The sequence below is a fragment of the Hippoglossus stenolepis genome, chromosome 14, assembly GCF_022539355.2.
Source record: "Hippoglossus stenolepis isolate QCI-W04-F060 chromosome 14, HSTE1.2, whole genome shotgun sequence".
Classification (NCBI taxonomy): domain Eukaryota; kingdom Metazoa; phylum Chordata; class Actinopteri; order Pleuronectiformes; family Pleuronectidae; genus Hippoglossus; species Hippoglossus stenolepis.
This window is the reverse complement of record NC_061496.1, coordinates 17,828,150-17,849,352: the sequence shown is the minus strand read 5'-3', so window position 1 is coordinate 17,849,352 and position 21,203 is coordinate 17,828,150. Positions and strand designations below refer to the sequence as shown.

General features: G+C 41.9%; 1 protein-coding gene across 1 annotated transcript; it reads left to right on the top strand.

Annotated features, from left to right (window-relative positions):
• Positions 1-236: 236 nt before the first annotated feature.
• On the top strand, positions 237-2,222 carry foxq2 (forkhead box Q2). Its single transcript, XM_047343182.1, has 2 exons — positions 237-1,137; positions 1,848-2,222. The coding sequence occupies exons 1-2, from the start codon at positions 640-642 to the stop codon at positions 2,220-2,222; spliced, it is 873 nt and encodes a 290-aa protein (XP_047199138.1). The 5' UTR covers positions 237-639.
• Positions 2,223-21,203: the final 18,981 nt, after the last annotated feature.

Sequence of the window (21,203 nt, the reverse complement as noted above, 5' to 3'; positions counted from 1 at the left end):
AGGCCTTTGATTCTACAGCATCCATCCTCTGCACACCATGTCTCACTAAATCTTGAGTGTTTAATCTCCCGTAATTACAAAGATTTGCTTAGGTTAATAAAAATAATCCGCCTGAATTTAGACCCCCTACCTGGACCTCCCCTGTGTCTCCTTTGCCCCTTTCTGTGAGGGATAAATTCACAGTCATATAAATAGAGTCACCTTCACAACTGTGAAGCACAGCTCTTCCATTCACGAGCAAAAAGGCTGCAGGATTTTGAGGAGGGGGTTTTGGTCAGGTTCATTTTAACATAGAGGCGGAAGCGTTTAATTAAACTTTGTTGGCAAACAAAGTGTCCGCATTTAGTCTTCGTGACTGACGTCATCTCCAGGTTGAGATTGTCTCGCTCATGAGCGCATCAGGGTTAACAACAGTTGAGAGGCTCATCTTTATCTGTGATCTTGTCAACAGTAAGACTTCGGCGGAAGAAGCGAGGGGCATTTAGGCGTTCAGTCCATAAGGGGGGGTTTATTTTGAAAGAAAATGCTGCGAAACTCAGACAAACAATTCTGAGAAGACTTTTTGGGAGAAACGCTTTCTACTCATCAGTTGATAATTATTCAACAGTCAGTCAGTTTGGAAGTAATTAAACCTCTTAAATGAGTGTGAGATATCTCAATTCAGAAATGACAATGGAGGACAGAAGCAGCCGCACCATCGCCAGAGAGAGGCTGGGACTGAGCTTCACTATTGACTACCTTCTGTTCAATAAAGGAGTCAAAGGTTCCAAAGAAGAAGCGACAGGAAGTCGTGCGGCAGAGCAGACAGCGAGCAACATGCTAGATCATCAGAATCCTAAACCCGAAGAGGTGGGGATTCGCTCTGAGAAACAGCCGAAGAGGTCAGAGGTAGACCCCGAGGAAAGGAAAGTCAAAGAAGAGGAGGGGGAAGAAAAGCAACAAGAGGAGGGGGAGGAGGAAGTGACCACCACCACCACCACGTCTGTCAGCATCGGTCGAGAGAAGTCTGCGGACAAACCCAACCAGTCGTACATCTCTCTCATCTCTAAGGCGATCCTGGCGTCCGAGCAGAAGAAGCTGCTGCTGTGCGACATCTACCAGTGGATCATGGACCACTACCCTTACTTCAAGAGTAAGGTATGTTCAGGTTTATGTTTGCATCTTTGTATTAGCACGGCAGCCAGAGATCATCCTATATCGTCAGAAAGTAGCTGTTGTCGTAACAGAGGGATTTAGAAAGTCAGATTTGGCGATAACGTAAAGTAAGCTCCAAGAAACATGCGATCGCTGTCTGGGGGAGTGTTTTGAAATAACGTAATGCTCTATTACTTTTGTTAACGTGCCCCAGCTACTAAAAAGCGTGTTTGCCTGTCATCGTGTTTATCTTAGTTACAGAAAATAACGTGGCAGCCATTTTCAAATGTAGCGACCCAGTTGGCACAGGTAATCTGTCTGAGTGGTTAGGCAATTAGGTGCTCGCAGGGACACTAGATGATCTTCTTGTTGGCGAATTCACAAATAAAGTAATCCTGTTGCTAGGTTGCAAACCGCCTCTGCCGTTACCAGGTGCAACAACAGATTGGATGTAGCCTAGTGGATTACATTGGTTTGACGTGCTAAAAAGGTAACTCAAGGTGTCGTGTCTTGCTGTGATCATATACAGTGTTGACACGCTATCACACTTCCTGCCAACAACAGGACAAGGTGACATCCTGAGGAGGATCAGCCATACTTAACCAGCCACCTATGTTAATTTTCAGATGGGGTCACCCACCGTTTAACGCTTACTTACCTTCAGGTTTTTGCTTTTGGGCCTAACAGCCTTCATGTTCTTTGCTCCCCAACAGGATAAAAACTGGAGGAACAGTGTGAGACACAACCTTTCCCTGAACGACTGCTTCATCAAAGCTGGCCGCAGTGACAACGGTAAAGGCCACTTCTGGGCAATTCACCCATCGAACTATGAGGACTTCTCCAACGGGGACTATCACTGCCGGAGGGCACGGCGGAGGGTGCGCAGGGTGGCGGGACAGCTTCCCCTACCCTCCCTGAGCTCCCCCTACCACCCCGCTCTGGCTCGCCCCCACAGAACGACCTGTTGGTGCTGTCCTCAGGCAACAGCATTCCCTCTGACTTGCTCAGCGCCCAGATTCTACTGGCCCTGGTCCCGTATGCAGCCACAACTGGGGCTCCACCCGGGCCTGCATGCCTCTCTACCCTGAGAGTAAACACTTTATATTTGTCAGTTATTCTGTACGTACAGTTTGGACTTGAATCACTAAAATGTAAGAGATATTTTAGAGACTTTTTCTGCAAATAATTATGTCATTAGGTGACGTCAACATTGATATGAAATTGTATATTATTACATTATATTTAGCTTTGTTTGTGAGGTCATTCAATAATTAAATAAAATGTATTAATGTTTTAAAACCATTGCATCTGTTTCATTTGTATTCTGAATGCATATGAAGTTTGCTATAATCTCATTAAATCTTATTGAATTTAAGTGACGTTTTTTGTTATCTGTGTATGTGTGCATGTGTGCATGAATGCGTGTGTGTGTGTGTGTGTGTGTTTGTGTGCGTGCTTGTCTGTGCTAGCAGATAGCACTAAAAGTGAGCCCAAATGCTAAGACACCCACCCACCATTAGATGCTAATTAGTCAAAGCTGTCCGGCTGCGAAATCTTCTGCCTTATTAGACTAAAATCGGGATTCCCAAAGCCGACTCCCGAGGATATGAGGCCAGATAATCTCAGCAATCCCAAATAGTTTCAAGAAATAGGAAGCTTATCACACAGTGTAATCTGGAGCCGCTGCCGCAGAAAAGAGGGGCACCATGCGGGAGGTCGGGGATGAAGGAGGCAGAGGAAAGGGAAGGAGGCAGAGAGATTGAGGGAGGGGAGGGGAGGCTGATTTATTGGAGAGAGGTGGGTGGGCTTTTTTAGGGGCTGAGTCCCATTTGTATATTTAAAGCAGTCAGGGCAGAAATGTGCAGCAAACGGAAGGGAAGATATCATTAGATTTATGCTGAACACAAATTGAAGCAGTTCTGTTAAACAGATGACTCCAAAATAATGCCATATTAAGAATCAAGTCAATTTCTTACCTGTCTCACATCAATAGTGAAATTCCTCTCTGACTTGCAAAGGTTGGCATTTACATCCCCAGTGCTCCAGCCAAAGAGGATTAGGTCATACATTGACTTTTCTGAAGTTTGTTTGTCTCGGCTCATGTGGGCTTCTTATTTGCAAATGATTGAATATTTGATTAAAGCCGTAGTTGACATGAAATTAGATTCGGAACGGACAAACAATATGTCAGAGGGATAAAGGTTCAAGAGAGGGTTATTCACAACAGTTATTTTCTGGTGATGTTCATTAGAACAATGACAAATCCATCTAATTAATTTTTTTTCACCAAATCTTCCTATTCGATGTCGGCAGCTAATTGGAGGCCTAATTTGCTTAATTCCCATGAATTGTTCGCCGCATTAAATCCTCTTCTATTCACCAGCTTTAAGGCTTTAATTTGGTTGCATATGTTTGCTGTACACACATGCACACGTGTTGCCACACACACACACACACACACACACACACACACACACACACACACACACACACACACACACACACACACACACACACACACACACACACACACACACAGGATAACACGCGCACATTTACATTAGTTTACACACACATACAACTCATAACAATCTTGCAGACTTGTGTGTGTGTGTGTGTGTGTGTGTGTGTGTGTGTGTGTGTGTGTGTGTGTGTGTGTATATAACTAATTAAGGATTTTTGATAATGTAATGCACATGCAAAAAAGACTGCAAATAACATGTTCAACAAAATCGCACAAAATTGTAATTAACTACCTGTCTAAGTCAGTGAGATTGAGGTCATGAGCTCAATCAGTGTGTGTGTGTGTGTGTGTGTGTGTGTGTGTGTGTGTGTGTGTGTGTGTGTGTGTGTGTGTGTGTGTGTGTTCATACTGTATGTGCATGTCATTTTGTTAATCTAATGAGATGGGTGGAGGGGTTGCAGGGGGGGCCGTAGATTAAGGAACACAGATTTGTTGGTGATTAGCGGAGAGTGAGGTAAGAAGATCAGCCCTGAGACGGCGATGAAACATTATGGCCGTGTTTTAATACAACACATTTACAGCAGCATTCCAAAGCTGACTCCCTTCAGCCTTACATGTATCTCATTGATTTGACTGTAGGCTCGACATCCAACCGCTCACACAGCGAAGAGTGAAGCTCCAACATAAACATGAAACTAAATACAAGAGATATTCAATTCTGGTTATGTTGGTTTTCAGCTTGAAGCTTCTATTGGGTGCAATATTTTATAACAACAGCATTAGAAATTATTTAACCCGACACATGGTTAGATTCAAATTAACCAAATAACGTATTAGGATACAATCATTATATTGAATTAATTCACTTATGGTGCTGGTTACAGCCACAGTTACACCTAAATTATCGTTATGACTTAAGATAAAGGTCTTGGTTATTGACTGTAAATTAAAATTTTAACTCTAGTATATATATGGCCTAATTTCCCCTAAATGTGTGAAACTTACTACACTTACTTTATAGTTTAAAATACTTTTGAATTATGAATAATAAAGACAGACAGAGAAATTAGAATTTATTTTTCTAGTCTGATTATATAGCAACAATAATAAATTATTGTTGACTATCACTGTTTTTAGGGGCTTAGTTGCTACTTTTCAACTTTTTCTCTTCTAACTCATAAATAGTGATATAACTATTTCAAATGTTCCACACAAATCCTGGTTTTAAATTGTGGTTTGAGGTCAAGCTTCACCTAATTAATTTCGCTGTCATTTGTTAATTTTAATTCAGTGAGATTTTTAGTTAATAAGTCGCACAAAGAGTAAGACACACAACATTTAATTTAAATGATCTTATAGACCCTCAGGTTGAAAAAGGGCAACCTACAGTTTGGAAGTGCTCATGTACATCTTGCAAAAAAATAATCATATTTGAAGTGGATGCTCTAAAGTAATTAATAGAGTGTAATTTAGAATTTGCGATTTATTTGACACGACTCTGTTAATTATTTGCTTCTTTCTCTGAGGGTTGGTGGTGGAGTGGCTGCAGCTGTATACGAATGACTCCTAATAGGCCCAAAGCCTGGAGGAGTCCAAATTGCCAGACTATTACAAAGCATGATTGCACACAAGTAAGTAGTATTTGAGGCTTAGGAAGCGCTATAGCTGGACCAAAACCAGCTGCTATTTTCTGGTTGTGTCCCACCACGAACAATAGTCTGGCGTTACCTCGGCTTCAAAGGCCCCATAATAGTCAATCGATCAGAATGCGAGGTGCTATTCTGCAGATTACTGTTAACAATAATTTGCCTCCCAGTGCACCGTTGCCATCTTTGAAGCAATGTTTTATTGCCTCTCTTTTTTTTTTTTCATCTGCATCTGTCATCCCCGAGGTCCAGTGTTTGATCTCTCCCCACCAGTGTCTGCCTCCCCGGGGTCGCGTTGACCTGTTGATTGGCAGCTGCGATCAGACATATGGTCGGACGAGGCATCGACCGCAGCTCCCCGGAGACAAAAGCAGACTAGTGGGGTTTTTTGCCCCCTCTCTCACCGCGCCGAGGAGCCGAGGAGCCGAGGAGCCAGGGCTGCAGCGCCGGGGAGAAAGCACCCGATCCGGCCACTAGATGTCGCAAGGTGCAAGCGAATATCTCCAGCTCCATGAGGATGCACTCAACGTAAGTGGATGGTATTTTTAATCATTATTTCATATTTTATCAACCCATGGTCTTCAGTGTTGTGACCAATTTAGTATTATATGTTATAACTTTTTCAATGCAGTTTTTATTTTCCCCCCATTGCTATTATTCATGAGCATTAAAAGAAAAATCCTTGAGGATAATCCTCCTCACTACACTTCCTTTTCCATATGACATTTTGACCCCTGCTATAGAGAATAATGGCTGTGCAGTCATCTGAGGTGATAAAATACAACCTCTAGCAGGACGTAGAATTAATGTGGATGGTGGCAAAGCAGTGTGCTTGCTCGGTGCTCATGCCAGGAGGCCTCTGGTGGTTGCTCAGCTGTGTGCTTCATGGAAACCAAGTGGGGGCAGCTTGACTCCCAGTGAAAAAACCCACAGATGTGATTCTCAACCCAGTATGCGTGAGTGTATACAGATATGTTTGAGAGGACCACTTTGAGCCCAGACCTTACAGCGTGAGGACATTTAGGGAAAGTGAGGATATTCAGGCCGTTCCTCACTTTCTGACCCACTTTCAAAGGGCTGTTTGAGGGTTCAGACTTGGCTTTAGGGTTAGAAATAGGTTTAGGTTAGGGTTAGCTTTGGGGGTAAGGGAATGCATTATGCCAATGAGTGTCCTCACTAAGATAGAAGTACAAAGTTGTGTGTGTGTGCGTTTGATTTCATAATATTGAATCGCAAAACACCCGCATCTCCATCTCTGCTATCTGTGTGCACTTGTAGAGATATCTTTGTGAGGACCTTTTTGACCCTAGACCTTATGGAGTGAGGACATTTTAGCCCGTCCTCACTTTTGACACACTTTTAATGGGCTGATTGAGCTTAAAAATTTGGTTTTAAGATTAAGTTAAGGGATAGGATTAGTTGTGATGGGTAAGGGGCGAGGAAATGCATTAAACAAATGAGTGTCCTCACTAAGATAGAAGTACAAGGATGTGAATGTAAGTGTGTGTGTGTGTGTGTGTGTGTGTGTGTGTGTGTGTGTGTGTGTGTGTGTGTGTGTGTGTGTAAATGCATGAATTCAGCATATAGAATGCAAAACACTCCCCATCTCCATCTCTCCTCCTATATAGCGAGCGGATAGTTGCCATGGTGATGCAGCTAGGGTCTTGCAGTGATCCCCACTGACCCTGAATGGTGACCTCTGACATTTAGGCCATGGCCAGGGTCAAAAGGTCAGTGATGGCTGGAGGGCAACAAGAGCACTTCCATGATTGGCACATGCTCGCTGCCTACTTGCATCTGCAGCGCTCACCTCACTGTCCAGTTTACACCTCACATTTTGTATTCGTTACAGAGCAGAGACCATCAGCAGCAGAAGGTTGGTCCCACCGCGCTGCATCGCACTGTTTGCAGGTTTAGCCCATTCTGTGCTCACGGCAATGCAAGGCTCCACATTGTACTGTATAATGTGTGATTTGCATTCGGTGTTGTTACACTTTCTATGTCTCTCCACTTCAGATTTGTGTAAACCGTGATGATAAAAATGCATCATGTATCATAATGGTTATGTTAGCAGTAATGATCATTAGTATTCCCACGGCCCCTGCAATCCACTGTATGGGAGGATATTTATAGTTCTTCATGTGATTATGTGTGTATGTATGTATGTATGTGTGTGTGCATATGTGTGTGTTTGTTCGTTTCGATGGGGGGAGGGCTCTGCACCGCACCATGGTTCTTCTCGTGGGGAATAATTACAGAATTGTGGGTACTAAAAGTCATGTGACCTGAGCCTTCTGCTCCCAAATAATTTATCCCCCCGGCTGATAGCTCGTCAATATCAATTTATTAATTTAACAGTTCTGGACTGATAAAAGGTAGTGCGCACAGTTAGATTGCTGAAGCAGGGAATAAGGATGAATTTTACAGTACAATGGTGTGAGAGGAAGGAAACAGGGAGAGAGGCTGGAGGACAAAGCGAGCGGGAGCGAAACAGCACAAAAGTGATCAATGGCGGCACAGAGAAGAGAGATGCATATTCGCCGTGTAAAAATGGGCCACCATCGCTCATATTCCAAGGTTATTGAATGAAACTTATGAAAATTAATACACTTATTATCACCATATTAAAAATTAAGATTGAGGACAGGGCGCTCGTTGTATTGATATTCAAATGTCTCCGATATATTGATCAACACAACCCAGTTTTTCCCCTAACATCCCCATGCAGGTGAGCCTGTGCAGTGGAGAGGAAAAAATATGTTTTTCTAGAACAGCTTTTGAAGATTTTAATTTGTAACACAAAAAAAATCACTTTCATGTTTGTTCACAGCCTGAGAACCCTCAGAGGTGTTATTTAAGAGGATCGTTTCCTGGAGGATGCTTCCTCCAAAACAAAGATACATCAGAGAAAAACACATAAATGTGACCTCTTACATGTGACCCCTCTTGACCTCCCAGCACTTCCTTTGCATCCTGATTTTTTAAAAAGGGTAATGAATATACATCCGACATAAAGCAGAACACATATATCACCAGGTCTCCAGCACAAAACAGTCAACCTAGAACCTAACCTATTCCCAGAGCCATTACATAATATCCCTGAAGGAGGCTAAAAGGCATTTTAACAAGACCCACTGCTCTATGACCTCTGACCCCTTCTTCGTTGACCCCAGGCTCCTGACCCCACTTACACTAGCCAGTGACAGCGGCGGACACAGATCCAGCACACTTCCTGGTGTGAGGAGACAAAGAGATTAATTTACTAATTGATGCATGTGAGGATGTTGCGTTTTCCGTCAAAGGGCTGACAGACGGATTTGGTTTGATGATCTGTCATTGCCACTGTATTTTTTTTCTCCCTTATCCACACAGGAATGTCATGAAAAGAAACCAAACAATCCTGTAAATCTGATCGCCTCTTGTCGTGTGCGTCAGCGCATTATATAATCCTTTCTTCTCTGCAGGCTCCCCTCACACGGACAATCACTGTAGTGGATTCTCCTCAGGTCTTTGGAGAGCTGCAGGGTAGCGAGTGTCAATAGAAGTGGAGTGTGTGAGTGTGAGAGATGATAGACTGAGGTTAAGAGGTGTCAACACAGAAAGAGAGAGGACTCGAGGACTCTTCACTGGCGCCGGCCTGACACTCTGACACTCTCCTCAACCTCTCCTCTGATTAACCACTCTAAAGACGCCATTGAGACACACAGAAACATACGTGCACCTGCAGACACGCGCACACCGATCCGCTGCACTCTCTACGACTCCTTTCCCTCAAGTCACACACACGTCTGCGTGCAGCTACATTTCATCCACGCGTACACTGTGCGCCAGACACATCAGCTGTGAGGTGTGGAAACCTGAAGACGTGTTGTTCACAGCCACAGAAACTCTCTGAGAGGTTCAAGCAGTCAGGAATGGATTTGTTACACCTCTGATCTGTTGTATACGTTCAACCAAGTGTAAGATGCAGCGGTGCCATCCCACAGGGCTTTGCACCTGTCAGGTGGTGCAGCGCAACATACAGAAGGCGGAACACACACTAACATACAGTACATTGTCACTCACATGCACTTAAACACTGCTTCAGTCAGGCTTTGTGTCTATGTGACCATTAGCTTGAACACGTTCCTATAGCTGCACTCATTTGTCTGATTGCTGCTTTATGAGACAGTTACAGTCTCATAAAGTCCGGAGTCACAATACGTCACACACTATATAATCATTTTATCAAAGGCGTGCTCCACAGTAATTCTTTTCATTTCACACCCTCATAGTTAATGTCCTGTAAAAACATATTAACCTCCTACAAACTGTACAACAGCAGGATTGAGTATTTTCTTATCGGCCTGACTTTATAGGTGCAGACTTCTGTCTGGATGTGCAACCCTTTATTTTCTTTAATTAGGTCTGATTTTGATTCAGTAAAGACTATTGTTGACAGTCTGATTGATTTAGGAGAGGATTATGTTTGCTCACCTGAATTCAAAAACATATATTTTCTCTTATCCCTTTTCTAGCCATGTGAGATTGTGTTGAGTTTCTGTGCTCATGGTTCTTTAATACTAAACTGCTGTCACTCTGATATAATGGAGGTTAGTGGATTTTCATTTATGTTGCCCGCAGTATTAATCTTTAAAGAATATTTAGATAATTCATCAGAAACATTTATATCTTTTTTGCGAACAGATTCTACAAAATGACAGATTCTACAAACTGTTGCATGGCACGCCTGCCCGGCCGCTCCACACCCACATCCTCCATCATGGTGGTATACGTCTCAACAGCCTGCACCTCATAACAGTATGTGTGTAGATTAAATTTGTGGAGAAATCCTGGGCACAGTACTTTGGTCAACACTTTGCTATGTCGATAAGAGAAAGCTGGGGTTTAAATCTATAATTATTGGCTGAAACGTTCATTCAAACGCAACCTTAATAATTAATAAAATAATACTGCATTACATATATATGTAAAGCTTTTAACAATGCTTAAAGACACTCGACATGGGTTAAAGACAAAGAAAGCAACTAAATGTAAATAAAGGAAAATATAAAATACTCATTCAGTGCAGTCGTTCAGTCTGTTTGCTACGGTTTCCTCTCACATTCCAAAAACATGCAGACTGGGGTTAGGTTCATTGGAGACTCTAAATTGACCGTAGATGTGAATGTGTGTGTGAATGGTCGCCCTGTGATAGGCGGTTGTACCACATCTCAGCCCAGGTGGGGTTGACCCTCAAAGGATAAGCGGTACAGATAATGGACGGATGGAAGGATGGACATCATTAATCACACATTAAAAGCAACACTTCCCATAACATTAAACTCATGTGCAGCCTGGGTGGACACCAAGAATCCTCACCTCGAAGATCATAGAAACTTTATGAAACCAATATCCATGTGACTTTGATGATACATATATATGTATGATCTATAGCTATCTATAACACACTGTCCCTAGTTTTTAGTGGGTATATTTCTTCTATATACTCTGCAGCTCTGAAAGAAGATAGATGTCTTATAGGAATATATGTGCCAGGCTACATACTGTATATTCTGTGCTTTTTCATACATTAGACATGTTTGATATGTTTGACATGTTGCATATCACCTGTACCTTTGTTAGCGCACTTAAAAGTAGTGAGCATTCTACCTGGTTTGTGCACAGTGCCTCATTGTGTCATTTATAACACACCACATACACAAAGCCTGCATAGCATTCATATGTAGTGGGACACGATTTGATGATTTGCATTTGCGTTTCTTTCATCCCTCATATGACGCTTCACACTGCACATGTGTGTTTTGCAAAGGTCATTTCATTTGGCACTGCAGGGATCAGACCTTCTCTTTTGTGCTACTTAGTGTTGAACATTAAGCCCGGCAGCTGAAGAGATTCTGATGACATGCAGCGCCTCCCTCTCCATCATGCTTTAGCATCAAGCAAATAGCACTTCTCTAGTGACCAGACAAAACTGCTCAGAAATAGAGATATAATGCACACACTGTGCAGGGATATAGATTGCAGAATGTGAAAACGCTGCATGAGTCAATACCTAAATGAAGAAAAATGCTGATGTGAACATAGATATATGACTCATATCTGTACGAGTTGACATGCAGGCAGGCAGGTTCATGAATCTTAATAATCAGAGATGAGAAGCAAGTAGGTTGAGTGGTGATACCAAGATATGTCAGCGTAATGACATGTGAGTATTTAAAACAAATAGTCACGTCGACGGCGATGGATATGAGACCCTGACCAACTGGTGCCAGACCGCCGCTTCTCCCTCGTCCCCTCCCTCTCCTCCTCAAAACCCGTGAAGTAGAAAATAGGGAGATATGAAGAGGTGGGGATGGAGGGAGATAAGCTGAGGTGGAGATAGAGACAGGCGAAAGAGGTAAGGGTCATAGCACATGCTCCTCTCGGCCTTCTCCCTCGCCAGTGTTGTTTTATTAGCCCTGTCAGATTGTAATTTGCCCAACGGTAAACATACAGAACAGGCTTAATTAAGAATTTTTGAACGGGGATACGGTCAAGTCCGGAAACATTAGAGAGATGCAACCGGGTGTCGTAAAGATTGATTGAGACGGAGGATGGAAGGACGTGGTTAAAAACAGAGGGGTGGAGGGAGGAGGGGCGCGAGTGGTGTGTATGTTACTGCGGAGGGGTATTCTTGTGTTGCTCGGGGCAGTAGGGCGAGATAAGTTTGGAAAAGATAGGGACAAACGATTTTTAATGCATTAACAGACCGGCTGTTCGAGGCAATAACAAGGACGAGATCGGCGTTAAAATGTTTGACATCCTGCGTTGAGATCAATGCATCCCGGACAGACACACACACACACACACACAGGCGGCACACTTACCTCAACTACTAGCACAGATAACACACTAACACATGCACACATACACATCCCAACCTTAGTAGGGCACAGAGCATGTGGGTGGGTGCATGAGTTAACAGCCTCCAAACCTCAAGGCGATGTGCAGAAAATAAAAAAAAACAATGCCTATATCCATAACAATATCCGCAGGTAAAAGCATCTTTAAATCAAAACAGAGAGAGGGAGCATCTGGAGTCGATTTTTTGAGAGCTGTGTGGACTACGTAAAAAGACCGGCAAACTAAAAGAGTAATGAGCCTATCTATATCTCCCTGTGGACCTTAACTTTGCATTCAATACATTATTTACAGCTGAATTTTTACTGAGGTATAGGTTCCTCTCAAGGGTGTTTACAGACTAGTGCTCTAACAGCTTTCCATTGCCTGCAGTTGAGTTGGGAAGCCTTCAGAGGTAATGATTCCAGCTTGTTTTCCCGTGTTTACAGGCCTCTATGTGTAGCGATGAAACAGCGCTGTTCTTGTGAGTGGAGAATATTTGGAAGATATTATGTGGACTTACATGTTTGTTTGCAACATAACCCTTTAACAAACACTTGTTCCTGTTTTGACGGCGGTAAAGATGGCCCAAGTGAAATTTTTCACTGCTATTGTGATTGCACTTTTGTTATAAGATAGCAACTGTCGTCACAGTGATATTAGCTAATTAAGATGCTGGAATTTGTGCTTTCAAATAATCTAAACCCTATCCAATGAGGATCCAACCATCACAACAAAAGTAAACTCCCCTGTGCACATTCAAGCTGTTGTGAATGTGAATGCATGTGTAGACACACTGTGTTTACACTACTATTAAAATTGATCTAATTCTGATGTTTTATCCATAAACAGCCAAAATCACAGATGTATTGGACAGAAAAGTTACATAGAGGTTTATTATTGGAGAAACTCTGAGGTGATGCAGGTTCCCACCATTGCACAATCAATCTAAATGCACAAACACATTTTTTGGACAGGTTAAATATTTACGTACTGTACATATGCTTTTTACTCCTTTCCTCTGCCTTCAAACAGGTAAACTGCCATCATAGCGCCCTGTTGTTACCCTCCAGCAGGGGCGTTAAATCATATTTCAGTTGCAGGTTATATTTTTGCATGTGAAGTGTACGTGAGTGACTTTGAATGCTAACTCTGGGATTGGATATGGTTTGCTTTAAAAAGCTGTGATGCTCATTTAATAAAAAGCCAACGCTGGTCTATCTGAGATGTAATTTGATGACCTACGTCATGCATTAACACTTTGAGTGGAAAAACAATATTTTGGTGGTGTCAAACACTTCAGGTCATCTTATTTTGTCCTGTCCTTAGGTGTGCAGTAAAGTCCTGTCTCTTACACAAGTGTCATTCACAAATTATAAAGAATACTGTGTCAGAAGAAACTACCATTTACCTTTTAAGAAAAGGAATAATAAATAAATAAATTACAGAAAGATTAGAAATTCAAATTTCTAATACAAGCAGATTGGCAACCACTCAGAATTGTGTCAGATTCAGAATATATGATCTGTATAGATGGAACTTGAGCTTAGATTTTGTGAAGTTAGATATAATGCCAGATGTACAGTATGGTTCTGGGGCAGGTTATTCAGTCGACTGCTGCCTTTACAGCACTGTTTTTTGGATCTGAAGGATTTTTTTGTGTAATAACTACACCCCTCCCCCCTTGCAGCCAGAATACACACACACACACACACACACACACACACACACACACACACACACACACACACACACACACACACACACACACACACACACACACACACACACACACACACACAATCTACTGTAGCCTGAGAAGTCCCTGCTCGCTTTGTCTTTGTAGTTGAGCAGCTCCTGTCCAAAATACTGTAACTTGTGGGAAACAGGGAGGTCTCAGCTCTCTGCTCGGAGAACACAAGAAGCAGAGACTCTCTTTATGACGCTCCCTCTCTCTGTCTTTGTTTCCCTCTTTTCAAATAGACTATTTGTCATCTCTGAAAGAGAGCATTTTAAAAATTCAACCTGGAGCCAACCCCCACCCTAACTCCCCCTCTATTCTCACTCTCAATTCCCCAGATTCTGGCCAGCTGCGATCAATAGCCTATTGATCAACTCTCTCCATTCCCATTACACACTAGTGCCAAAAAGAGCCAACCATTTTCCCTGAAAAGCTGATCTGGAGCATATTTGCAATGGTAAGGTTTCTCTAATTTCAGCGGGTTCTTATTAGATGCGTGTACAGTGTGTGTGAGTGCTTTAAGCGGTGTGTGATGTGGAGTGGCTGAGAAAGAACCTCAACAAATGCAGTTACTTATTTAATTGAAAGGTATTGCACAGAGGTAAAGCATTGGCTCTCCGCTTAAGCAATATAGGAAAGGTGATAGCATTACCACATATGTAGAAAGTAATTTGTTTTCCAGTTGTTTCTACTTCTACTTCTCTCCCCCACCCTTCGTCTTTCTCCTCTCTCTCTCTCTCTCTCCACATAGACAATGCTACAGGCAAAATCAATACTGGAAAGAGAAAAAAAAGAAGGCATATTTTTAGCCTGTTATTATATGAGCTGCATGAGGAAAACAGTGTTTGTGGGAAAGACAGAAATGCAGAGGTGCTGATAAGAGAGTGATTGGGTGGGACACGCAAAATAAGTGAAAGAGTGAGAATGATGGCGGGCCGTGCAAAGAGAGCCTCTAATGGAGATGGATCAAACGAAGGTGGAGATAAGATGGGGGGTAACTGTGAGAAAATGGCTGATGTCTTGGCCGGGGGGATGAAGCTCGGCGCGGAGACGGGGCTGTAAACATTGAGGATGTTTCATCTGTAAACTCAAGAATACATTGATATGATGTGAAATCTCCTTTTTTTTTTTGTGTGTGTCACATTTATGTCTCACATTTAATTTAATTCGGCTACGAGTCACATCTGAAAAGTAGCACCTCCGCTTTCAGTCTGCAGAGGTAAACCCTGAATCCCACTTATTGTGCAGCACCAGTGATGTTATTAATATCTCCTCATGCAGCTTTACTCTGTGTGTGTTTGCGCTCTCTGAGGATTGCTGCACACTACACCACAGCCCTCACTTCCCCTCCTGCTACCAATGGCTTTCTGATGGACTCCCTCTCTCTAACCTCTTTTGGCGCTCACCTCTGTGCCACTGTCAGTCAACCTCCAGCGCTCCTCCTATTGGCTGGAGATGCTCTGTTGATCAAATGATGGGGCCGTCCAATTGGCCAGAGAGCTCAGGGGAGGGGGGGGGAAGGAAGGAATTGATTTATCTGTGGTATTAGAGGATCAATTAATCCCCATTGTGTGTGCCAGCACAGATAGTCTGATGTGTCTTATTTGGTACGGCTTGTTTCTGCTCGGCCAAGATAAGAGTCTCTCCCCTCACTTCGCTCTATGAGCAACAAATCAAATCGAATCGAAAGGGATGACGGCATGCGGAGGGTTCCTCCCCGGGCTGCGGCTGGCTGATCCCAATAAGGAAAAGACCATCGATAAGAAGAGTATGTGCAGAATGAATTGTGCTCATTTGAGGGCTGTTGCCATGACGATGCAAGGTGGGGGGGATACAAACATCCCAAATAACTGGAGTTGTCTCCTGGTCCCGTTTATGATTGTTAATGACTTTTAAATCAAATACAGTGGAGACACAGTTAGAGCTGAAGCTATTAGTCAATAAGAGAGTAGATTCACAAGTGTATCAAGTTGCACTCTATATTTATATATGTATATATATATATATATATATTGTGCACAGTGCACTCATTATATATATTATGTAGAACTTCTATGTTTCTATTATATTCTATTATTCTATTTTGTATATCTTTAGTTTTTGTATCTTATCTAGTGTGTTATGTGCCTGCCGCTGTATCACAGGAATTTCCCAGTTTGGGGTCAATAAAGTCCATCCATCCACCCATCCCTCCTTCCATCCATCCACCCATCCCTCCTTCCATCCATCCATCCACCCATCCCTCCTTCCATCCATCCAACCAACTATCCAACCACCCATCCATCCGACCACCCACCCATCCAAATATCCCTCCCTTCATCCACCCACCCACCCATCCATCCATCCAACCCTCCATCCATCCAACCCTCCATCCACCCACCCAACCACCCATCCATCCACCCATCCACCCATCCATGCCTCCCTCCCTCCCTCCCTTCATCCATCATCCCCCCGTCCATCCATCCTTCCTTCCATCCATCCATCTATCCATCCAACCATCCATCCCTCCATCCATTCATCCATTCATCCCTCCATCCTTCCATCCCTCCATCCATCCATCGATCCATTCATATACCCATGTGCATGGAAAACATTTTCTTTAAATTTTGTAGTGAAAACAAAGTAGACGCTGATGCCTCATGTCACTTTTGGCTGAATTTTGAGATGCATTTTTTCCACAGAAAGACGACTGTACATTTTGTATGTCATTGCTTACACTGAAATATATTAAGGCAGGGATTTCATCTCATCTAGTTAATATAGGAGGGATCTTTACAGTCAACAATAACAACAGACATGTGGGCATGTAGCTATTGTTTTAACATTTGAAATAAGGCTAACCTATCATTTAATCGATAAGAGATATAAATACCCAAAGATGGCGGCTCCCAGCCTCTCAGAAATGAAGACCTCATGCTTTCCTTTTCCTTATATGGTTGTATATATTGAATATTATTTGGGATTTTGACATTTGAAGACGTCACCTTGAGCTAACGATGGCCACTATTTCCTGACATTTTCAACTCTTAATCAATTATTGAACAAAATATTCATCAGATTATTTAGTAATGGAGATAATTATGAGTTGGAGCCCAACGTGTATATGCTGCATATTTAAAAAAAGCCAACTGTAAGGAACAAGGAGGAACACAAGTGACACACTGTAGTGCACAATTCGGAGTGGGAAAGCAATCATAGCCAGGGGAGGAAGTGAGAGGGGGCAATGGACCGATACTTGCCGATGCACTCGTTCCAAGATGACAGTGAAAAGAAAAGGTAAGAGAGACCAGGATAGAAGTGGATGCTAATTCCTACTTTTCAGTTTAAATAAAGATTGGAGCTGGATAAAAGCCATTAAGGGAGAAATCAGACAGGGCATGCTATGTAGGACAAGAGCTGACTGCAGGGAGGTGAGTGGTGGGATCGATACTCAGTCGATACGCTCAACACCCAGCTCTGCACACACACACACACACTTACACACACACAGAGAGAGTGAGAGAGAGAGAGAGAGTGAGTGAGCGAGAGAGGGGCATGCAGTATTGCCAGGCATCTGCATGTTTGTGTGTTTGTGTGTGTGCAGCAGTGACAAATGGAGAATGGCAGAGAGACGGAGAGAAAGAGTGCATGCAATATACAATTAACTCTCTTTTGAGTGAGGGAATATTAAACACAGGCTGCTTGTGCGGACTGTAATTTGTAGTGATAAAAGTATTAAAGCAGAGCACTTGGACAGAGATGGAAGGGTGGACAGCTGCGCAGATGGATTTATTTTCGGAGCCACGATACAGTTAACAAAGATAGATGTTTCAAAGGAGCGTCTCCAGCCCCAACTGGAGCCTGAATACGACCGCAATCACTCTGCATTCTGTCCTCCCTTCCTCTCCTCTCTCTCCTCTCTCTCTTCTTCTCTCCCTCTTTCTTTAACCTTCTCCCTCCCTCCTTCCTCTCCCTCTCTCCTCCCTGCCTCCCTTCCTCTCTCCCCCCTCTCTCTCTCTGTAGAATTGATCGACTATGTCTCCTCAATCCATCTCTCCCTCTGTCGCCTAGCAACGGGTGCTCTATCGGGTGTGGAGGGTGGGAGTTGCACTCGGGGAGGGGGGTATGAGAGGGGTAGTGTTGGGGGGGTGGCATGTATGGGTGGTTGGTGGTGGTGAAGCAAAATCCAGTTGTACTTGATCCCACATTTATTCTGACTGATACATGTTTTGCTTTCATACTGTGCGTCTGAGGGTTTTCACTACTTGGCTGATGAATACAAAACAAAAAAATAAGATTTACAAGCTAACAAAACGAAGCTGGCAGAGAGATGTTTCACCATTTATTCCCATATCCAACCTAAAAAAAAAAGAAAAGAAGAAGACATAACACATCTGCTGCAGCTGTAGCACACCCCAAAAAAACTGTTTGATATCAGAGCCAGGATGACTAGTAGTAGTAGTAGTGGTAGGTCACTGGTTCTGTTCTGTGCATCTGAATGTTCCACATCCAACCGAGCGGCCCAGCGCTTTCCCTGCAGCTGTGTCGCTGTTTCATACTGTGAGCTATCTCTGAAAATACAAAAGCTTATACTGGTGCACTGCAAATTTATCTACGCCTCCTCTTTTCTGTCTCCACAATAAAGAAATAAGAAAAATAAAGAAATAAATTCCACAGTATTTCAACTCATACATGATTTTTTTTTAGATAATCCACGACTCTGTCACCTTGAAAAGATGCATAATTTAAACAACCTTTTTGTGTTATATTCAATCCTGGCAACTCTTTTGCTGTTCTGCAAAATTAATACAAGGAAATCTGGGGAGTTAAACCCCTCTGGTCATGAGAATTATTGTTCTGCATGAAAGCATGAATATAACTTCAAACAAAAGGCCATTTAAATCTGTCTGTGTTCAATCCCTGAATTAACATGCATAAGGGAATAAGAATGAATGTTGTGGAAGAGGCATTGTTCTGTTTTTAAGACCTTATCCTTTTGATCTACACTTAATGTCTGATCCCCTTTGAGGAAGATGTGTAGGCTATTCTTTAAGCCTAATAAATCCAGCGTTAGCAGTGCTTAAGAGGGGAAAAAGCTGTGTGGTTTAAAAAACCACCAGGGCAGGAGGAGAAGAACAATGAGTAATGCTCTTAACTAGCTTGTGAGATAACGCATACACATTACAATCTATAATCATTCTAATCTGCAATCTATCAAGCAGAGTAAATGTATACATATCAGGCCCATAGGCTGTGTTGAGAAATATGCATCTGCATTTGAATCTGTGATCTCTTTAATCCAGACTCTAAAGAATCGTAATCGTAAGTGAAAGAATGTGTATGTGTATGTGTATGTGTGTGTGTGTGCGTGTATATGTGTGTGTGTGTACGTGTGTGTGTAATTTCACACCTTAAGACCTTGCGTACTAAACATTATTTTGATGTGTGATAGATATTAAGTGATAAATGCATTCAGTTCTGCAGATTAACACACACACAAACACACACACCAGCATTTAGCATTTGTGGCACATAACAATTACATCGTCAGTCAAACACAGGCAGTCGATGGATTGAAACACAAGATAAAATGTAAAATACGAATCCAAAGCATTTTCAGTTCATTTGTATCTGTTTACAACTCGAGTCAATTCACTTTCAGTTCAGTTTAAAAATAGGAGTTATATCAAATATGTACATTATCTCTGTGTATTTGCATATCTCACCGTGGGTCTGTTGTATTGACATCAGTTCTGACTTGTAAATCTAAAGAACTACTTAAATAAAACGGCACACAAAATGGCAGCAAAATATAATTCTGTACCAACTAGTTAACGATGGGGAATGACAAACGCATGAAGTAATTTACAAACCACACAGCACACTGTAAGTCGCACAAAACACACACACAGCATTAAATTAATACTACTACAGATTAATACAATATGGATAAAACACAGAAAGGTTTGTCATTGTAATGTTTATATATATATTGCTCTTCTCAGTTTTTGTATTGGTTGTTTAATGGTAGTTAATTGTAATTTGTTTTATAGAGCGTATATTTGTACATACATATACACACATTTTGTATGTATTGTGTATACACACGCACACACACACACATTGTGTGTATAGTATTGTACTGTATGTATTATATTGTGTGAATGTGTGTGTGTGTGTGTGTGTGTGTGTGTGTAGGTGTACAAATACAATTAAATAAAGATATGACATACATATCAAATTAAAAATAAATACATAACTTCTTATATAAAAAGTTGTATATTATTTTAACCTCAGCAGGAGGAAATATTAAAATGAAAAGCTTGAAGCTTCTCGGGCTGTTGGCTCTTGTTTACAACAACAATCCAGTCGTCTGATCAGCAGTGTACGGAGGCCTTGAAGGCTGAAGTTGGATGTGTGCGAGAGGGAGAAACCGAAAAAAGCTAAAGTTAATCCGTATAACATTTAGTGATGCAGCCCAATCAGATCGATAGTCTATTGAATGTGTTTGTGATTAGTAGCTCTATTGATTGACGTGACATCATGTGACGGCACCTGACTGATGGTTATTTCGCTAACAGCTTGTCAGACTATACAGATAAATATGTGGAGCTTCGATCACATTTATGACAAAAACATATATATAGGCATTTATTCTAAATTGTTATTGTTTCCGATTGTATTCATTTTAGATTAAAACAGAAAGAAAATGACTCATCTGTCCATCTAAACGGAAATATGGCTATATATAAAATATATAATATAAAATATCCCAGTAAAACTAATATTAAAATCTATATAATAAAAAGGTATATTAATAGTATATGTATCTATAATAATTCTGCATTTCCCAATCACGTTTTTCTTTCAAAAACAATCACAGGTTTTAGAAGCCCTTCCTCAAAAATATTCTGTAGAATAGACAAACCCCAATGGCTGGGATTTAAATGAATAAAGTATAAATATAATTGTATCTATATAAAACATATACATTTATTTACGATTATTTTTTTATATAAAAAAATATACAAAAGATATCCTACCGTGTCGATTATTGATCAGTCCTGTGGAGGCCCGTATTGGCACTCCTCCTTCATATTCTCACAGCCGCTCCTCTGTCACGGCCGCTGTATTAAAGTGTCTATTTCTAAATAAGTTCTTGAATGGAGTGAAACCACGAGCAAAGCACAGAGGAGAGATGTGCGTCCAATTCTTTCTGCCAATCGATCAGACTGCGGATAGATCGATAAGGCAACCAGGGCTATCGATCAGCGCGGTCCTCTATTGCCGGGCGCTTTCAAATGCAAATGTGCCAAAATAATAATCTATGGAAACACACTAATTCCTCAACAAACTG